Source organism: Montipora capricornis, chromosome 6 (assembly GCF_036669925.1).
Source record: "Montipora capricornis isolate CH-2021 chromosome 6, ASM3666992v2, whole genome shotgun sequence".
Lineage (NCBI taxonomy): Eukaryota > Metazoa > Cnidaria > Anthozoa > Scleractinia > Acroporidae > Montipora > Montipora capricornis.
In genome coordinates, this window is record NC_090888.1 from 18,451,379 (window position 1) to 18,472,886 (window position 21,508).

The following is a 21,508-nucleotide window of genomic DNA, read 5'->3' on the forward strand; positions in this document are numbered from 1 at the left end:
CCGAACTGTGGAATGTGCAGAAACAGATGGTGCACCTTACTAGTAATGTGCGCCATCCGTCTCACATACCAACTTAATTCTTTGACGAAATTGGGCGGGGCAGCAACAAAAAGTGGGTGTGGCGACGATATAAAAATTTGAGCCCATTCCACAGTTCGGTGATTTTCGTAGTATGATTTTGATCATAATGCAACTGAATTTTAAAAAAGGGTGCTGGACCTTCAGTTTAGGATGCTAGTTTGAGATTTGAGTTTTGGCTTTGAGTGCATGATTACGAGTGCGAGATCAAACATGAGAACGAGTTGTTGGGACCTTGCATTTATAGAATTCTCTTGTTAGCCTGTTTTTGGTTGGAATGTATTATAGCCTTTTTATGCCATCCTACAAGGGAAGTGAGTAGTTTGATAGGTGTCTTAGGTTTCCAGCTTTTAGAATATCACCAGTCAGTGTGAAATGCTGCTGAAAAAGCCCAAACCCTTTAGAAGTGCTAATCTTAGGCCTAATAGACCATTTTACAGTTCTGTGCTCAGTTACCAGGCCTTTGAATACAGGTGAGGCTGGAGTTGACCTTGCTTTGATACAAACCTCATTGCTTTTCTTATGTAAATCATGTTGTTGTAATGCTAATGAATTTCAATGTAAATAAGAAAAGTAGTGAGGTTTGTATCAAAGCAAGGTCAACTCCAGCCTCGCCTGTATTCAAAGGCTTGGTAACTGAGTACAGAAATGTAATATGGTCCATTCGGCATAAAACAATATTTACATGTAGGCTTAACTGGGTTTGGGCTTTTTCAACAGTTACGTTATAAGCTTAGTCTGCATTTTACCCCTGGTCCGCAGTCTGTATTTTACACTTCCCCGAATATTACTGGCAAAGGGATTTATGGGGTCAATACGGGAGCACCAACATTATATGGACCGCACAGTTAACCCTGAGAAAGTCGTAATTGTCGCGGGATGCCAGAGATGGCTTTGTTTTTTTATTGTACCACATGCATTTAGAAGATCTCAAGCATTACTTACCATTCGCTGGTCTTTCTTTTTCGCAGGTGGAAAGGCCAACAGGAAAAGCATGGCTTGGAACGACCCGATTATGTCAATGTCCATGCCCAATATTGAATCTACATCAGCTTCGTCACACACGTTTCCACGCTCTAGCCTGGGAGGTGACGGTGTATTTGCCACTAATGAACCTCGGAGGTACAAGAAACTGAGTGGACCGAAGAAACTGATAAAAAGAGAGTTAAAACTTGTAAAGGGCAAGGCAAATTTAAGATATCAAAATACTGCAACAGAAGTTTCTGGAGACCAAGTCAGACGACTTGAAACTGCAGTCGATGATTCTGAGAGTACTTCGCGGTCAACTCTTCCTCCTCGGTCTGCGCACGTGAGAGGTGATTTGAATACAACAGACATTGCACGAAAAACTAGGGCTTTGCCTAGAGATGGTTTGAATGAAAGCAGAATGAGCCGCATGAGTCGTACGGATATGAACTCGATTGATGATGCACCGGAAGTTGTTCCCTTGAACGAAGACCCCATTTCAAGACCGGAACTTGAGCACAGGTCATCGTTTGCGAGCTCGTTAAAATACAGTCGAGCTTTTCAACAAAAAAACGCCGCGCAACGGCGAGATGTCGTTTTAAATGACTTGGAATTCGAAGAATTTGAAGCGGAACTACCCGAAGCTCCATTTGCGGTGTCAAACAGTTCTGTTCATAAAACGGGAATTCCATGTAACTAGCTTCTCGGGGGATGGGGGAGCAGTTGGGCATTTAAGTTTCTCATTTAAAACCAAAGTATGAATCTTGATCACATTTTCCCTGATTGAAAACTCGACCCAGTCTTTTTGTGAAATGATTTCAGAATGATTTCAAAGAGCAGTAAACGGATTTAATAATTTTTAATGACGTTCATTTGAATTAAACTGAGTGAATGTTACGTGTCTATTTTTTTAGATGAGGAGGGCTGTATGTATGTTTACTTTTTTTTAAAAAGTAGGGTTTTTTGTATTTATGTGCGTACATAGAAACGCGGGGAAATTATTTAAAACCAATTTACAATTTTCGTATTTTTAATAGGTTGTGAATAAGAATGGTAGTCGTTTTACATCATGCAGTCCCCATATTTTTAAGTCAACGAACAGTAAAATTGTGTCACAATAAAGAATAAAAATGCTAAATTATTTCATTCGGTGTCCAATTTTTCTGGGTAAATGCCATTTAGCGGCATCCCATGTGGAATGACGTTTGTCCAATCATTTATCTCCGAGCATTTACCCTCCCAGCTATGATACACGTGCACCACAGAAGACATCTCAATACCGGGAACTCCATGCCCTACTCTTTGCAAATAGTGTGTGGGTTCGCCGTTTTACGTCCTACAGGTTTACGAACATACGAACATTGAAGGGTTGTGAGACATGGCCTACGGTTTATCATCCTTATCCCAAAAGACTATGGAGTCTAACCATTTGCAGATGTCATTAAAAATACAGCACTTTCTCCTCAGTTGTTTTAAGACCCTGAGTGTTGGATTGGAGTCGAACTCACGACCTTCCGCATGGCAGCCTTAACCAACAGGGCTACCGGTGCACAGATGTCACGCAATCCAGTCGTAAGGGCGTTTGTCTTCAATCTCCTCCCCAGAGTCCGCCTTTCTTTTGGTCAGCATCAAGAACACGGACTCTGGCCTTTTCCAAGGCAGGAAGTCCGCAAATCACGGACTTCCGGCTCGTCTACGCACGCTTAGAAATTTGAAACAACAGTGGTTGTCAACGGTCACAAAAAGGAACCTTCACTACGACTGCGCAGAAATTGGAAGTGGACTCTGGGGACGAGATTAGTTTGGCTTGAGATCCGGAGATCCCGCTTCAAAGATTCCTTCAGATTGGTCATGTCAGTACCTGGCTCAACTTCGGGGCTGCACTTGTACTAAATAGCCAACTGGTTTGCCTCCGGCCAGTTGACATTTTTTAACAGTAATAGTTCTACGATGAAATGATATATGAAATGGATCATATATATGAACTGCGCGTATGAAATCAAGTGAAGCTATGATCCTCGCAGTTGCAACTGCATCTTTTTGAAACAAGCAGATGGAGGTTTCGGGCTAACCTCCAGTCTCGTCACCAGAGCCTCGGGTTGACCCAAGGGCAGGAGGCTAGTTTCGGGCCCGAGAAATCCGAGTTCAAGAAACGAGTCGCTGGCTCTGATATGGGACCCCAAATCGAAGGACAGGGTTGAAATATTATGGGCGGCATAATTTTTACATAATACTTTAGCAAGATAAATGAGCTCAATACAGGCATCATGATAATTAGCAATTTTTAGCACGATGCCCCGTAGTCTACGTATTAACTTCTTAGCCTTTTTGCAAAAAACTTCCTAAATTTCGTCTCGGTGGTCAAGTTGTGAGGCATGGTTGCCATATCTAAAATCGAACTTGATATGCCAGGTTCCTACGGCTCGGCACTTTCATGTGATCAGGATTAGCCGTTGGTCGATTTGATCCAGAAGAAACTGCAACGCAGTGCAAGCGAAGAATAGTTTACTTTAGAACGGCGAAGGATATGGCATGGAAGGTTAAATGCATCCGGCTACAATCCGAGCATAATGCTAAAGCCCAGAAATAAGTTTCGACGTACAATGCTTTGTTTTCTATAGGGTGACGTTCAAAAGCATGAGCCTGAAATCCTCCGGTTTGATTCTTTACCGAGGGAAGGGTGGCCCAGGAAGAGCAGCAAAATTGAGCTGAAGGGAATGGAATCCAACTGGTGAGAAGCAGAGAGGTCTTCACTAGTCCGATGAAAAAGCGTTGTCAATGGCCTTTGCCCCACAAAGAACGGACGACTAAACCCTAATGAGTATGTGGCATTGGATGGTTAGCCGCTTGTAGTCTGGTAAATATCGGTAGTCCATCGATTTATCGATGATGACTTGTAGATGTGAGTAGTTAGCTACATTTGGCCGTTATGTTCGGCAGGCTCGTTTGTGGGCCATTATAGGCCCGCCTTTAAGCGGCAGCGGGACCACAGCTTTTTGCAAGGAAAGTTATGATAATCGTGGTCCGGAACACAGTGTCTTCTTATGTGTGCCTTTTCGTAGTCACTTCGTCTGCACTCTTTCACTCTGGTAACACGAGTGGCGCGCCACAGTTCACCATTTATGTCGGTCCAGGGCCTGTTCGTCCCAGTGGGCAACGTCCACCCCACTCATCTTCAGATGGCGTTTTAATACATCCTTGTATCTCAGTTTTTGTCCCCCAGGTTTCCTTTTTCCCTATTGCAGCCCTCCATAGAGCAGCAGTTAGGGTATGCGCTCATCTGGCATCCTCCTTCACGTCTCCTGCCCATTGTAACTGAGCGTCTTGCACTTTATCCTGCAGCTTAAGGACGGTGCCTACTATTTGTTATTGCGCATACGTTCTGCGCATCTCGAGACACTCGGATTTCCTATCGGTGATGCTTACTAATACAGGGATATTTTTGCGCGGTTAAAAACTATCCGGAGAAAGTAGATCTTAGTAAGTACTCTCGGTATTCAAAGCGAAAATTGAGGGTAACCATGCATTTTTGAGAGATAATTAAGCTTCAATTTGAGAAAGAACGCCATACATTGCTTTGTATTTTAAAGCTTTTTACCAATATTATTCATGAATTATCTTTGAAAAATGCGTGGTTACCCCCAATTTTCTTTTTGGATTTCAATAACACTTGTTAAGATCTACAGTTCCCGCACAATCATAAACCGGGGCAAAAATATCTTTAATTAGTAGACACCGTCCTTAATATGCAGCAGTTGCCTGAGGTGTCGAGACTGGATCCTGGTGAGCTTTCTGGTGTGTTTCCGGTAGAGGCTCATACAATCAGCAGAGTACAGCAGACATGGGAGAACCGCAACTTTGATCTTCGTTGAGAGCCGGATGTCAGGGCGTGACCAGAAACGCTTGGACAGAGCACCATAGGCTTTTGTGGCTGCTTGGCTCCTTCAGTCCACCTTCAGGTCTAATGAATTTGTGGCAGTTACTGTACTGCCAAAGTAGGTAAAGGATTCGGTGTTTTTCAGCACCACTCCATTGACCAGTAGGTTCGCCTGAGCGTCTTCAGCACTCCTCTCATCAGGTGGGGGCTGGCAGAGGAGTTATGTCTTGGCTAAGTTGATTTTCAACCCAAAGTCAGCAGCGGCTGCAGAGAAACGGTCAACAATTTTTTGCATATCTTCTGGGTCAAAGGCAACCAATGCTGAGTCATCTGCACACAGAAGTTCCCGAACACACACTTCTCGGGTTTTGTTGCACGCCTTTAGCCGAGTAAGGTTGAACAGCTTTCTGTCTGTCCAGGTCCTGAGGTACACACCTCTGGTTAAGGTGTTTCCCATGGTTTCCAGGACTGCAGCGAGATGAAGCGTGAAAAGTGTCAGAGCCAGGACACATCCTTGCTTCATGCCGTGCTTGTTGTCAAATGCGTCACTGATATCCCCTCCGATTACCTCTTTTCCCATCATTCCATCATGGAAAAGTCTGATGAAAATGATGACTCTGTCTGGACATCCATATGCTTCCAACACTTTCCAAATGGTCTCCCTGTCCACAGTGTCGTAGGCCTTTGAAAAATCGATGAATACGGAACAGAGGGCTTTCTGTTGCTTAACTGCCTTTTCCCGGAACTGTCTCAGGCGAAATATCATGTCTGTGGCGGATCTGCCACCTCGGAAACCACACTGACATTCCGGAAGGACTTCTTCTGAGATGGTCTTTTTCCTGTTTAAAATGATTTTGGCCAACACTTTGCCCGCAATGGACAGCAGAGAGATAGCGTCGCACTATAAAAGGCGTGATACCATAAGCAAAGGCGGATGATTTGCCAATCAACCGTGGATGCAGACCAATCAAGCTCCATAATAATTTGTGCAATAAAATAGCCCCTAATGGAAATGTGTATGCAATATGTTATGACATGTTATCTGTCATTCTTTTGTATAGTACCCGGTCCCTTTTTTTCAGTCTCGCTTTGGAAATATCTTTTAGGGGTTCCGTCTTTTGGCTGCTGTTTTGTGATCGCCATTTTAGATAATCGGTTGTGCTTGAATGAATTGAAACAAAAGCAGAGCGTGAAGCGATCCCTTTCACAGTGCGTCTTCGTAACTAAGTAAAGTACTAAGTATCATTATTTACCCTCGGATTTTGAGAGTAGCTATAGTAGGTAACATCTCCAAGCATTGAGCAGAACGACCTTAAGAATCCCAACTGCCCGGAGGCAAACCAGTTGGCTATTTACAAGCGCAGCCAGGAAGTTGAACCAGGTACTACCTGGAACAAATTCAACGAGTGTTCAGAACATGTCTTGAACCCGGGATCTCAAGAAACGGGTTGCACAGTCACACCAGGCGGACCTCAAGGCAAGCGCGTTAACCACTGGCCTGCACTGCCTCCTCCTCAGCATTCGTGTTGAAGCACGTACAACGGCATCATTAACGAAACCGTAGTCACTCCAAAAGAAAAACTTAGCGCTGTCGTCAGAAATTCGCGATTATTTCGTCTTGTTCGGGTTCTACCATACAGGTGAACTACGATCCTGTAACTGAATGGATAGGAACGGTTTTAAAGTAAAGATAAAACAATGGTTCATTGTCGCATTCTCGTGTTTTGGTCAAAATTTGATCATAACCACAATTGCTTGTCACATGTAATCTCGCAATCTGATTGGCTAATTTTTGCCGTTGTCGTTAGGAGTCTAGACAACGCTGCGTCATGCTTGCGTCAATTTGTCACGCAATGTAATAGCCAATCAGGAACGCTCATTTTGGGAATTAAACCAATCATATTGCGAGAAAGTTACAAACATAGGCATAGACAACGCTTGCTCTTTCTTTGTGCCATGATTTCGGTCACGCTCTGAAATAAACACTTTCTTTGGCGTTGAATAGTGATATAAAACAAATCGAAAGTGGTTCAGCGTTGTCTGTACTCTTATCGACAACGATAGGCGTTATCACAGTGGTCAAAATTTGTTGTGGACTCACTCGGCTGTGGATCCCAGCGCTCTGGGTTCGAAACCCTTTCCGGGAATACATTTGAGTATCAGTAGAGGGCAACATGGCGGGAAATTCAAAGGTTTGCCGGTAGGGAAATTCAAAGCAAAATAAACCGTACATGACTGTACTTTATAGACTTTCGCCTTCATAAACCAAACAAATACATCCAAGCTCACAACTGAGATGAACTGGACTATTCTTTGTAATTTCTAAATATTGCTTTTTTGTCATCATATATTCTCTGTAATTTTGTGCCTTTGGAATTACAGGAAATGTATGGCAGAAACTTTGTTTAATAAAATAATTTATACAATAGCCATTCTCGCCAAGTTTCTTCTGCCGCACCTTTGAGCGCATGTCTTCTGTTTTCAGAAAATAAAAAAAAAACCAAAATTGCATATCATGAATACTTTTCATCGTTTTGAACTTCCACACAAATCTTTGAATTTCTCTCCATCTTTCTCTGATTACCCATGATGCACTCAAGAGGATGACCTCGTCTATTCCTGGGCCGGGATCGAAGATGTGCACACCGCGATAGCAATAGTGCCCACCCTCTAACGTAAAATATAGGTTTAGTGTACGAGTTTCGATCGTTGCTTTTATCAAGAATAGTTTTTTTTTTCTAAACATCGCATTTACTTTACAATAGGGACTTCGGGCAATGCGGATGCTGTGAAAAGGCTGAGTTTAACAGGTGTTTCATTTTCTTTTCAAGTGTAGCATGGACTGAGAAAAACCCCAATGGACCGTGGGAATTGACTAGTCAATATGACGCACCTGATAATCAGCATTGTGTTGAACAAAACATCTTAACACGTCAAAAAACACTTCAATCATTGCCACGTGTTGGAGAGGCAAACACACGTGTATAGCATAAAGTGATCGAGTGTTCGAAAACACAATCGAACTTTCAAACAATGGTCGCGTGGTTGATTATTTGTTCGAAGTATCAACAGGCCGTGGGAAAGACAAGATTTGCGCTGTACGGGTTCGTCGTTCCTCAAATAAACAAACTGCGACGCCGGTAACTTGATACACGCACTAAACAACACAGACGTCCGTGTGATTCTTTGTGACCATTGTTCTCCCTGAACAACATAAATTCGTAAGGTTTACCTGTGAAAACAAAAGGGCGTCGACGTTCGACGTGCTTCGCACAATACAATCATAAATTGTATCATGATACTCAGAAAAATAGAGCGACGCGCCATTTCATGAATTAATTTGCAATCAGTATTTCGCCGTATTTTGCATAAGACACCTCTCCAAAAATGTTACTTCTTATCTACGGTTAAGTGAAAAAGCTTCGCCAGGATTTAATGTTTGAGCCTCATCAAGCAATTGAACGTAAGAGATCGGAGTATTCTAACGGCCGGTGAATTGGAAACCGGTAACACGCGTATTCTTTTCTGGGATGTGCTCGTGGCTGCTTAAAAAAGCGGCAGTCGCGCGTGCATGCTCCCAGACAATGTTATTATGCTCTTGGCAAGGCAGCCGAGAAATTCCAAGTGTAAATTGGCTTTTACGGCTACGTATATTGATTTCTAAGGCTCAGAAAACTGGATTGGGTCAACACAGATCGAGTACGACAGATGGTAACAAAACAATAGTGCCACCTGAGCCTCTGAAAGGGTTTGACAAAGAAACACGTGGCTATATTTGAATGACCAAATCAAGCTAATTAACCTGTTCGAGGTCGCATCAAGGAATTGTGGCTATTTGGAAAAAGACGAGACCGCAAGCTAAAAGAAGATTAAGGCTTTTAATGTTAAAGACAGACAAAAGACCATAAGGAAGCGAAAAGCTTAATATTTAATTTAGACGATCGAGACTTCTTGGAAACGGTTATTCAAATTTGGCCTTTAGAGCCCATTTTCAAACTTCTTTGGAATTGTTGGTATTAAAACGGTGGTTTTGTCTTCTGTTTTCTTTAGCCTTTTAGTCGATATTGTTTGACTGAATCACTTTTGAAATTCAAACATTAATTTAATCTTTTGTGAAGGAGAGCCGGCGAAAATAACAGCTTGCCGGCGGACGTGTTCGTATTTGCGCGAAGACCAATTCGTCGCGCGTTTGTTCAACTCTGAATACAAAGCATTTGTCAAGAAAAAGCGAACTGAAAACAAGGTGAGACTAATCATCGAAGTCGAGTCGAAATAACGTGAGATTTAAACCCCTTTTACACACGCACAAAATTAGCGCGGCACTCCAAAATAGTGGCACGACACCAATATTTGCAGTGTCGAGCACATCTCCAACCCTATAATTTCTGGCACGGGTACCTAGTATGCCTTCTGTTTGTTCTGTTTACGCAAGAAAAATTTACCGTGCCGCGCCCGAAAAACATAGTACGGTACCGAAATTTGGGAGTGCCGTGCCAGATTATCGTGCTAGTGTAAAGAGGGCTTTAACGTCGTACAGCCAAATGGGCGCATTTGTGAAATGAACTGACAACATCCGCTGTGCGTTGTCTCCGTAATCGTTTCTTTGTAACTCAATGATTCTGCAGCTGATGACTAAAAGTCTTGTTGAAGAAACCCAAAGCATGGTGTGAAGGAGCATTATCTCAAACATACGACGTAATATCGCTGTTTAAAAAAGTACACACCGAGACTTTCGTTACATTGGATCTGTGTGCCACTGACATAAGAAATGCAAAGGAAAGAACGTCGACGCAAGGAATTCCTGCAGAAACGGATTCTCTCCCATTGTCTCTCTTGACTGCTAAATGCTAATCAAAGAACTCAATTAGTTGATCCAATTCAAACAAAAATCGAAATTATCTCAGTGGTTTTAAGGACAATTGTCATTTCTGGCGGTCGACTGCAATGTCATTGTCAGTGAAACAATGTTAAGGTCTTGGGCCGCTCTTTTCCAAAGTGCACTCCCCTCAACACTAATTGAAGAGCTCGCCAAGCTCTGTAGCACACGAAGTAAAAGTCATTTGCAACTCTTTGGAAAAGGGAAAATTCTGACCATTGTTAATTGAATTTTTAAAAAAATTACTTTTGAGTTCAGCTGTAGCGATTGCACTCCATGTTTGAATTATGGCTACATTTTACAGCGTTACAAAAATTACCAAATATTTACAATTCGGATTACAATGAATGATATTTTTTTTGTGGTAGTATGTCGGGCTAACCAGCTGGAACCTCGTTGATATTTTGGGATACTTAACAATACTTAAAACTGTATCAAAAAACGTGGAAATATCGGCACCATATCCTATATCTCTAATTAATTATCGTGAAATAAAAACTATTTAGAGTATAGTGAGACCTGCTGAATAGCTTCGACTGACAAACTCGGCTGTAATTGATAGGACCGGGGCCCCTGTGGCCAAAAGTCCTTTAGAGGGCCTCTGTGTTGGCCTTGGAATATATGAAGAGAATGTGTCGAATGGGCCCCGAGAGCAGATGGATATTGGGGTGATTGCTTTCCCATAACTTCGGTTATCGCTGTCACTTAGCTTAATGCCTTTTTCTGAAACTCTTCAAGGTTTTGATGCAGAAGTGTTTCGCCTTTATCTTCAAAGCGAGTAGCACCCAAAAGTTTACCAATACTAATCGTGTTTCAGTACTTAATCAGACAGACGGTTATCAGCTCAGCTCGCTGTGAGTTTTAAATGATCTGACACCAGAGAGGTGACGTCCACGCAAGCCAGAAAGAAAACCACAACTTGAAATATTGAAGCATCAACACTCAGTGGAGATTCGGAAAAATAATTTTTGCTCGATGCGTTTACGGGTTTTGTCTGTTCCCGTAATTAACTTAGTACGCTGAAAGGCCATGATAGATTGAAAAGGCGAGTAGACAAAAAGGTGTTGATATTTGGCTCGAGTTTCGCCAATACAACAATCGACAACAAGTTTCGCAATTCAGTACTGCGTCATAAATTAATCAGTTTTTAAAATGAGAATGGAGACAATCACCGGGAAAAATAAGAAAGAGAAACAAGAAATCAAATACTGCAATAGTCTTACTTCAACGACGTTCGACCAGAGTGAGACCATTCCTAGAATTGGGTTTAGATTTTTTTTCTCTTTCATAACCAAATACTTGATGTCTTGCATTCCTATCAGTATCAAGGAACAACATATTCGGTGAACGTTATTCTGAACAGCCAAAGGCTTGTTTCCTTCCCGTTCATTTTTCAAACCGTGCTATCTCTAGATGAATTGTTTCTTTCTACAAACAGCGTCACAGGCATCATACACCAACTCGATCTACCTTTTGATATTTAATCGTGACAATCTGTCTTGTCAAAATCGGATCATAATGTTATAACAATGATGATAATAATTCCATTATTTGAGTCGCAGCTGAGCACAGAGGTTTTTAGTTATGTTGGGAGAAAATTCAAATCGAAAGCAGACCAAGGCAAGTGAACATACGGGTTTTTGACAAGTGGGGAAAACCATAGTTTCCGCGGAACAACTGAGCTACTTCACGGAGTAGGGTCGTGAAGAAAACTATGCCCAACCCCTGTTGAAGTCCGAGAACCGATCTCGGACCAACCTGCATGGAATGAGAGGTTTCTAACCTCTGCTCCGAATTGAACCATGCTCAACCTACGCCATGAAAAGAACACGACTACAATATAGCCAATCCTACAGTTACTAATTGTCGATTAGGATTAAAACCGAGGTTGTTTTCAAAACGTTAGCTGCACCAGTACACTCTTTCTTCAGTCCACAATTGGCTCGTGTTCTTTTTCTAGTCAGTGACCATTCGTTAAATATTGGTCGATCATGGTAGCTATAGTTTCAACCGATAAATAGACCTTATGCATGAAACCTTTAAAGATATTTTTGGGTCCGTGCCGATACAGACTGAGATTATCTATTCGCTGAAGCATTAAACTGTTTAAGCTCCATTAGAACTCCGCAGAAGAAGCCGCTCACAGCTTGGACAGATCTAGACTTTCAGCAGTAAGTTGTCAGTGATACCAGAGCTATGATCTTTCTAAACTTTAAAAAATCTACCTAAAGGTGAAACCAAAGTGAAGCTGTATGAGTTCGTCAAAACGATGAACTGAAACTGTATCCAAATTCCGAAAAATGGATGAATTATAAGTAGGTGTAGTGTCCACTTCATTAATATTTCAGTGTAGAGGCTACAGTAGACAGGGTCGAAGACACTTATAACTTCCTTTTCTACATGTCTAACAAAACTAACTTTTTTCATGAAGGAATTCTTGTCATTTCTTATCGTGGGTGATTTGCGCATCTTCCTGAACAACATTGTGTACTGTGGGGTGGGGGGAGTGGGGCATTTTGGTCTGCTATTCATTGTGCAGTCTAAAAGTTCGAAAAACGGGAAAAGTCTAGAAAGTTCTCTAGTATTGTAGTTGTGTAAGTTCAAAGTTTATTACTGATAGTAGATTTGCGAGTAATGAAAGTAATGTCTGCATTTCGAAGCCGGACAGACAAATTTGCGTCGCAAGTAAAGGGGCGATCTCTGAAGCTTCGTGAAAAGGATCAGTGAAATAAATGATTTCGGTTTCTTAAAAAAAAAGATATCACCGCTGACCATGTACTTTCACTACACTGATGCCAAAAGAAATTCCCGTAAATAACTCTAGTTTTTTTCTAATAAAGGGATCTCTTAACGTTGGTGAAACTTGTGTTCTTAAGAAAGGGAAATACTTTTAATTAATCACCATATCGGCGTCATTAGAAACCCGGCTGGAAGAAGGAAACAAATAAGCTATTGACCTCGCGTGGAAATATTAAAGAATTCAATGCTGCACCTTTGGTTTCAGTTTATGTTAAAAGGACGGTTTAAAAGCAGAGCATGAAAATTTGGAGACTCCCCAGTTTACACGCAATTTTTTAGCAATAAATCATGCTGCATGAAACTCGTCGATTCAATTAACAGACAAAAAGTCATTAGGTCCTTGTTGAGAGGTGGAGAAGTTGTATGGCACGAGAATTGCATTTACACGTGCGGTGGAACAGTATTTTAACTGGCTGCGAAGTGCGCGGTAAGCCAACAGAGAGCGCTTTAGTGACGCACACTGCAATGGATTTCAATAGAAACGCAAAACTTTACGAATGAATAAATGGAATTTTTAAAAGCAAGGAAACAAGTTTTATCGTTTTTTTCCAGGTGATAAAGAGCCGAGTGGTAGTTTTGACTGATATTATGATATCAGTTTCAATAACGCTTGAAATCCTGTCTTTTGCGGCTTTACAAAAAAATGGAACTTTGAAAGAGGAAATTGTAGAGTTAACTAAAAAAAGAGCCGATTTTAAATGACCTTTCGCAAAGATGTCTTTGTTGACTCTTTTTGTAGATTTCAGTTTTCGAAACCCTTTTGGTGTGATCAAAGTGGAAATAATATTCACAGGATTTCTTTCGCTATTTATCGGCATATAACACGAAAGTGTCCACGACAGGTGGAACAACCTTTTTTAAAAAAACTCGAACTTCGCCTAGGTTTTTCGCTGCAAAATAAAATACAATGGGGTTTTAGTTTATTTTTGATGACATAAGGGAAATTAAAATTCCTTCGTTGGCTTTGTCAGATACATCGTTCATGCTCTCAGCTTTTTTGCGAACAGTGACCGCCTAGCTATGCATATTTAGCTTTCCGTTACGTTTCACTATATAAGTCTAATGAGTTTCTTTTAATCATAACCACGTATTTTCTATTTTATTTTCATTATGTAGTCGGGGAAATCATATGTTTGATATTGCACTTTAGGTATTTTTTTCCATTTTTCTAGATTTTTGTTTTTCAATGATCGCAACCGAGTGGCCACGTCACACGAACAAGGAACGCCCAAATCGCTGCGTGACTGTAGAGCATAACTAAATGCACTCAAATTCAACGACTCGCGGTCAACCCATTGAATAACCACGTTTTAACGGCTCTTCATTTAAATGCGAAGGCTATTTTGTGTTCAACCGAGCGAATCTCAAAAAGACTTTGATCCGCGTCGTGGATAAAGCCAACACTATTGTATTCTGACAGCTCTGGTGAAATCGAGATCATAATGAGCGAAGCAACCTGCATAAGTTAAACCGTACTCGTGTCTTTGTCTGCCGTAGAAACGAAGAAAACAATTACACCACGCTTTGGGCGAAAACACAGAAAAACAAAAACTTGTCTTTGAAAGTTCAAGTGAAACGTCAACAAGGGAGTTCAACTCGATCAACACAAATTTCACGGAAATTTGAAAGTGCAAAAACAACCCCAAAAGCTGAAATATATTGGTCACCAAAGGGAAGCACATTTGAACTCGAAAGGTATAGTAACATTTTCCATTTAACTTAATACAGACACCTGGTTTGCGTGCCATTTTGATCATGTTGTCCCCAACGTATTATTCATTTAGACCTGTAAGTAAGTTTTCCTAACGACAACTTCCTCTACAATTCTGTGCTTGCATCGGACTTGTAACAATCCTTTTTAGCCATCAATAGTGTGTAAAGAATCATGCTGATTCTAATAAAACGATTCGTAGATTACAGATTTTCCCAGTCGCAATGTTCCTCGACTTCAAGGGCCCTGATCACCGCTATCGGCCGACAAACAATGCAGAAACGTATTTTTGAAGCCAGGCCGATTTTTACAGATCTCTCGTGTATTCGCCATTATGTAAGTGCAGGGCTCTTTCAGACCAGTTAGTTAAGTATATTTCCCTGTTTCAGCTCGAATTTACTGTTGTTTCTTGATTAAAGCTTCCTCGCTGAGAATTACCCAGGGATTCTTAACTTCTCTAATGAACTTAAGTTACGTTCGCTTCGCCTCCAACCCCGAAAAATAATCGAAAATGATGAGACTTTTTTTTCCTTTTCAATCTCAAAAGGAAATAAAACAATAACCTAAACGTAAATAATTTGAGGTTGAGTGCGCTTAAAAGCCAGCGAAGCATAAAACCATAAAAAACACAATGGGAGTCATTGAACAAATATGCGCAGTAGCCTGTGATCAAAACGCTCTGCATCAGAAGGCACCAAACATCATCGTTAAGTTTGAATTAAGCCGATCTTGTCGCATTAATTAAGCAACGTAGAAGACTTTCACTACTTTCAACAGATTAACCTCATAATAACTTTGTCCAAGAGCTGAAGACTACGATTTTGAAAGTTTGTTTTACTATTGTAAGAATTATGTGGACATCATTTGTCTTTTCACCCAAGGACATTTAAGGCAAAATATATACAATTGTAGTTTTATTCCTTTCAGCATCAAACTCTTCTCGGTTACTTAATTAACGCTGTTATGAACATGAAGCAGACTTAGTATAATCTCAATGCGTAAAATGACCTCAAAAGGAGAAGCTACAAGTCCAATACACAATTTGTGTAAACACTAAAAATGTGTCCTAATTTAAAAGGCGAGTTGAGAATACTAGAAGGACATAGTGAGTTTTCAGTCACATAAATAAGAAATAACCCCTTCCACAAATCTCCTATTGCTCCTTGGAAAAAACATCTGAGATCCGATTTCTTTTTTGTCATAGTATGCTCTGGTCAGACACAAAAGTTCCCCAATTTTAGTCATTCTTTATACCCCATCAAATGACAATGCGAATACGCCACCGAAATTATAGCTGTCCTGATGAACTTAAGCGAATTTCGGTTTCCTATAAAAATCTTTATAGCAATATTGGGGATGATATTGCCGGGCGACAAGCTGGCGTAGAATATAACCAAGACAGCTTTGATAAAAGCGCATTTTGTGCGTTCTTAAGGAAATCATACAGTCAAAATGAACTTTATTTTTCAATAAACCTTTCATAGTTCGTTGAATTCTGTCCACTTTCTCACCCAGCTAAGAAGAACTGGCAACTATAAAAACCAGTGCTCATTCGGATAAAAAATATGAGATATGGCCATGCACTCTTCCACTTTGCCAAAAGGAGGTTTCATATGTAATGAGTTTTTGAAACAGTAAATAAAATATTGCCTTTGATGTCGATATCACCTTCGGAAATTACGCTAATCTGCGTATTTTCGATGGCTCTCGGTTTGTTTCCTTCTTTTATGACGACCTCTTCCATTTCCTTTCGACAAGTTGAAGTTTACGGCTTACCATGGAACGCGCCGTGTTGGTACCAAAACGCTACTGAAATCGAAAACAACACGTGCACAGATATTGCGAGATATTGTATTTGCTGAAAGTTCATTGCTGCATTTTTAAGAGCTTAATGCGCTCGAGTCATTTCAGAGCAATTATATACTTAAAAAGCACGTGGATACTTCAACTGTCTGCGAATTGAAGCGTTAAGTGTGAAGCCTTCTGCAAATTCTGCTTATCATGAACTTCGCACGGTACACGCTTGACTGAAAATGAACTAGATTTCTGTGGGTCTTTGAATGTTTCGACTTGGAGTGTCATCTTTCTTAGGGTGTGTCCAAAAACGGATTTTCCATCTTAAAGAGGATTTCGCGTTCCTTTCCGATGAATCGAAATCCGGAGTTTTGATCTGGTGAATTCTTTTTCAAAAAGGGTTGCTGGATTTGAAATCCAAATAATCCAAGTCCAGATTTACGGATTCGTGATCTGCGCTTTTCCATTCGCAATTGATTCTAAATGAATCAGTTGAGTCAGCAGTATTTCCATCTGGAGCCTACTCAGTCCTTCCTCTGATCGACTCTGCCACTACCCTCCGTCGTCATTATTAGGAAAATACTCCATGATATCATTTCCTTTTTCTTCCGGGATTGAGGCTCTAAGTTATTCAAACCAGAATGCTATGGCATGTCCTTTAATTAAACACCTTCAGCTGTATGGAACTTAGTCCTGCCAAGGGAAATTACTGCACGGGATGTGACCAGAATGGAAAACAAAAATTTGCTTTGAACTAATATAGGTTTTACTGTTTTAGAAGTATACTGATTAAAGATTAAAGATAAAGCAAACGAGTAGAGGAGACCATTCAATATTTCCTCTGTGGTTATTCAACCTTTAGTATAATTACATAGGTGATTGTTAAAAATTCTCTGCTCTGATTAGTTGCACTTGGGGTGATCATTACGCGATAATCTTGAATCACCTAAGCTGTTTTTGCTAAATGACCGAGGGGTTGAAAACTTTGGTTTGCTCCACCGAAACTCGTTCCCATGCAAACATTTCAACTCGAGGCTCGGGGTACGAAATCTAATGTCTATAGCCAATTTGGCAGCCGGGCGAATAAGGCTCATTGGGGGCAATGAAAGTAAAACCGAACTGCTATCTTTGGGCAATCACAACAGAAGTTGAGACAATCAAACGAGCCACTCAACAAGGCGGGGTTACACGGGTCAACTTGCAACAACGATTTTTCGTGCAACAATGTTGTGCGAACACCGTGTAACATGGTCACGGGGACGATTTTCCATGCAACTTTTGACTCGGCAACATATTGCAAGTTTTTTAATTGGGTTAAAAACTTGCAGCGCAAGATGCAGAGTTTTTAGAAAATCGACTCGTGTAACATAGTCGCCATCAACTTTTCGCCCAACACCTTCCCAGAGTACTGTTCACACCGAGACACAAGTCAAATGTTGCAAGTCGATCCTGGATGTTGTGCTCCTGTATGTTGCCGATTACATATTTTGAAAGATGTTGCGTGAAAAGTTGAGTCGTGTCACATACCACGAAAAGTTGACGCCGTGTTGCGCGAAAAATCGTTGTTGCAAGTTGCCCAGTTTAACCATAGTTAATAGAGGCGACTGGTTTTGAAACTCGGCAAACATCAAAGGAGCAAACAAAGATGCCAAGATTTAGGTTGTGAAGTCCACGGCCGTGCACAATCTTTTGTTTGCACTCATACAATATGCATGAATTACGTAACCAACACGTTTCTATTGGTTAGTTCCTGAGTACGGAGTAAACAACCATTGTGTTTTGTGCACGGTCAAGGCCAAAAAAGAGAACAAAAACCTACAACAAAGAAATATGTCGGATTTCACAAACATTCCCCTCTATTAACTAAGGTTTAACATACACACCTGCAGCCGCGCTTGGACGCGGGAAAAAATAACAGGCAATTTGAATGGTTCAGTATCAGTACCTCTGAATGGCTGATAGTTTAGGGCAAGACTTTTAATCCAATCGCTTAGCACAGTAAAGAAAAAACGAGTAAGTCTTTTCCATTCAAGGTCACGCTATCAACCTCATTTAAATTTCCATGAACGCATTCTCGCTGCTTTTCGGCAGAAAAAAAATCAAGGCAAGATAATTCATCACCGCAGCGGAATCAGTGGCAAAAACAGTCTAACTGAGTAGAGACAAACGATGAAGACACCAGACTGGAGTGTGGAAACCTTGGATCTTTCAATTGTAACAGTTTGTAAGCTTAATTCACATTTTTCCAAAACAGACTAGCACTCAAACTATGTCTGGTTGCAAAGTGTGAATTTCAACTTTAGAAATAAAGTATATTGTTCACACTGAGTTTAAAAGAGGCGCTTTTTCGCTTGCGTACAAAGCTGAACAATACGAACAAAATAAAGTAAAAGACACGCGCCTGAGACGAAGCAAAGATATATAAGTCACTTTGAAGTACGCTTAAACGGGCGTGGAGGGCATTAGTTTTGTAATACGAAAAAGCTACAGCAGGCCTCCATCGTCTGGCATTTGTCAGACGAAACCCTTGCAAAGAACAAAGGAAAAACAAAACGAAACAAAGTCTGCTTTTTTTGGCACGGGGGTTAATTGTTCAGTTTCCGGCTTTTAGCTTGAACTGTACATTTTCCGTTGCTGTTGGAAGTGGCAGTTCTTTAGGTAGCACTGTTCAACGTTCCGTTTGAATAACAATTGATATATTTCACCTAGCTTGTTAATTTCTTTCTTCTCTGCACCTGCTTTAACAGCTGAACGCGTATTTGCAAGGACTAACGATACCCATAATCGCCATGATTCGTTTAATCTTGCTATTTTTCTCTTGTAATTTATCGAGTATTGTTCGACCGTACCTTTTCGCCCTTAAACTGTGTTATTTCAATCTCCCGGATAGGAAAACATGTTTCCTGCTTTTACGTACAATTTTACAGTTGTCAAGATTACTTAATCCCTGTGTCTGTACCTCGTCATTGACTCTCGGAAGTTGCCCCTTAATGCTGTTAAATTCATAATAATAAAAAAAGAAAAAAACTTTCCACTGAAAGAAAAAAATACCAAGTTGACGTGCATACAAGAAGGCATCTTCGCCTCTTATTGAAAATTTGCTACATAACCCTTGCACTTTTAGAAACGATACGTTTCTTTTCAGCTTTGTCTTTGCATATTTTGCATTTTTTTCAGTGCTAAGCTCGAGAGGTTGCGAAACATATCTGCGTAGCCACGAGGCCGCTTTATTTGGAATGGCCTGTCGTTTTGTTGTCCCATTATCGGGCATTCGTCTTCCTTTCGATTTTCCTTGGAAACCCAGGATCTAAGCCATGGGCACAAGTTCTGCCATCATTGTTATAAAAGATTTAAGTGATTAAAACAAATCAGATCGTGAACAAAACTATTTTAGTTTGTGAGGCATGCATGCATGCATGCTAGATGGTGTGTTTGCCATACTTTCTTGTCAGATGAATGTGTTGGACATGCTTTGCCAAACAACGTTAGGACTGTGTAGACCGGCGAGCCTTAAAATTTGAAGAAATCCGATGTTTTTCAATTTACGACGTGTTACCTCCAGGTATAATCTTCTGCCACACGTGTTGGTAGCTCATAGATCGTCAAATGGACACCAAGATGCTTTTAATTCCCAAGTTGTCGTCGTTGGGTGGGTCTTAAGCTAGGGCACTTTTAAGCCTTTTTATTTCACTGCGCATTTATTTTGATCGATACTGTCTGGGTTTATTACAAAACGTAGTTCTATATCTCACACTTTTTGAGTTCCATCTTGAAAAAAGTTTGCCAGCCTTTTTTTTAAGATTAGCCATTAGCACTCTCTTCATCCGTAGTTGTTAGTCCCAAAAAAAAAAAAAAAAATTGTGACCCTCAGTGTGCTTACATAGTTCAGTCTTTGCGTAACTTTCTTTCCTTTACTGATAAAAAAACGTTTTTCAGTCCGTGGAATAATGTGACTCTGACGCTCATGTTTTTCCTCAAACAGAACGTGGATATTGTTATACATAATTCAGTGAACTTCATAATTTATGGCATTTATGAACCAGCAAAAGTAAAATTGCCTTCTTGGAAGCCAGCAAACAAATACTATTATACCGGAACAGGATTTTTTCGAGGACGCAATATTTCAATACTTAATTGTTTCGATTTATGACGATTTGCTGCGACATTTACGTGACAAAAGTTTTCAAAACTGTTAGTTTATTTTAGTATCTTTCAAAATTACCTATGTGCGAAGATTATAGTCAAAACCACACGGATTATTTTCATTTTCGCCCGTCTGGCACTGGAAATTGTCAAGGATACACCTTGTTCGAATTTATTTGGCCAAAAACAGGAAATACGTCGGGAAATCATAGAAAGATACAGCCCCAAGTGCCAAAAGGGGCCGCCTCTGAGAGCGATAAGTGGACTTGTTTACAAAGTGAAAGAGACGCTTTTCCGGTGTGGTAAAATGTTTTGGTCTCCGAGACGACAAGCAGCCTACAATCGATTACATTTCTCTGACTTCTAAACCCGAAACAGTATCAAGCATCTGCAGTTATTTCTGTTTTAATTATGAGAATGCAAGATTTTAAAAACTAACCGAGAAAACGCGAACTTCGAATTTGTTGTTGATTGCATTTGCCCATGGAACGATGTTGCTCCGCTTCACTCAGGTACAAATGTACATATGTAGGGGTGGCAAATGGTACCTCGAAAAACGTGCAGGATCTCTAAATCTCGAAAGCGTCTCGAAGTCTCGTTTTCGCATGGTTTGTTTTTACTTTTTTTGAGTCTCGAAACTTTTTACCAAGGAGTCTCGAGCTCGGATTTTTAACTAGGGTCTCGGCGTCTCGGTGAGTCTTCGAGTTGGAATTTACCATTCGGCACCCCTATTTGTGTCCTATTCAATTTGAAGGCCTCAACCTCGCTTAGACTACGCTAGTATGCTAGTAGAAGTTATCACTAGAGTCTTAAGTAATTGGCAAATCCAAATCATACGCAATGTACTCCAGCTTTTATAGATCTATATCTTGACTCAGATTTTACAAAACTGAATTTCTGCCATTTTTGAATTACACCAAGTTTTGCCAGTTTACATGAATGTCCAGTTTGTTGTTGCCTTTCTTGTGCTTTATAGAAAACAGTATTCAATTATTTGCGATAAACAGTTCTGTGTTAATGGATTGTTTTAGAAATCGATTCATAACGTAATTAATCTTGCAAGGAGCAAATTAAATAGAAAGATCGAAGATAGAAAGATACAGTGGAATTTCCTCGAAATAACTTAATCACAAAACAACTGAAATAACCAAATGAGGTTTCTTTCTGTCTCCAATTAACACAATCTGAACGTAATTAAATTGTGCACTTTGTAAAGTAAACTCTAACTGCCTTTTCGTCCATTTTAGCCCTTTCTGTTTGCTTT

At 40.5% G+C, this 21,508-nt stretch overlaps 2 protein-coding genes across 6 annotated transcripts in view; both read left to right on the forward strand.

The window, feature by feature from the left end:
* The window catches only part of LOC138051692 (uncharacterized), a 9,382-nt gene extending 7,192 nt beyond the window's left edge, over positions 1-2,190 (forward strand). Inside the window, exon 8 of the mRNA XM_068897953.1 lies at positions 1,050-2,190. Coding sequence (XP_068754054.1) covers positions 1,050-1,744 — 695 coding nt within the window. The 3' untranslated portion in view covers positions 1,745-2,190. The remainder of the gene's footprint in view (positions 1-1,049) is intronic.
* Positions 2,191-8,900: 6,710 nt separating this feature from the next.
* Positions 8,901-21,508, forward strand: part of LOC138051676 (uncharacterized) — a 40,318-nt gene continuing 27,710 nt past the window's right edge. Inside the window, exon 1 of one of the 5 annotated variants that reach the window (XM_068897940.1) lies at positions 8,901-9,164. The gene's annotated coding sequence lies outside the window, so the exon portion shown is untranslated. Of the gene's footprint in view, positions 9,165-11,912; positions 11,969-13,294; positions 14,292-20,559; positions 20,803-21,508 lie in introns of those variants that run through there. The other 4 variants (XM_068897936.1, XM_068897935.1, XM_068897938.1 and 1 more) reach the window with 4 other exon arrangements.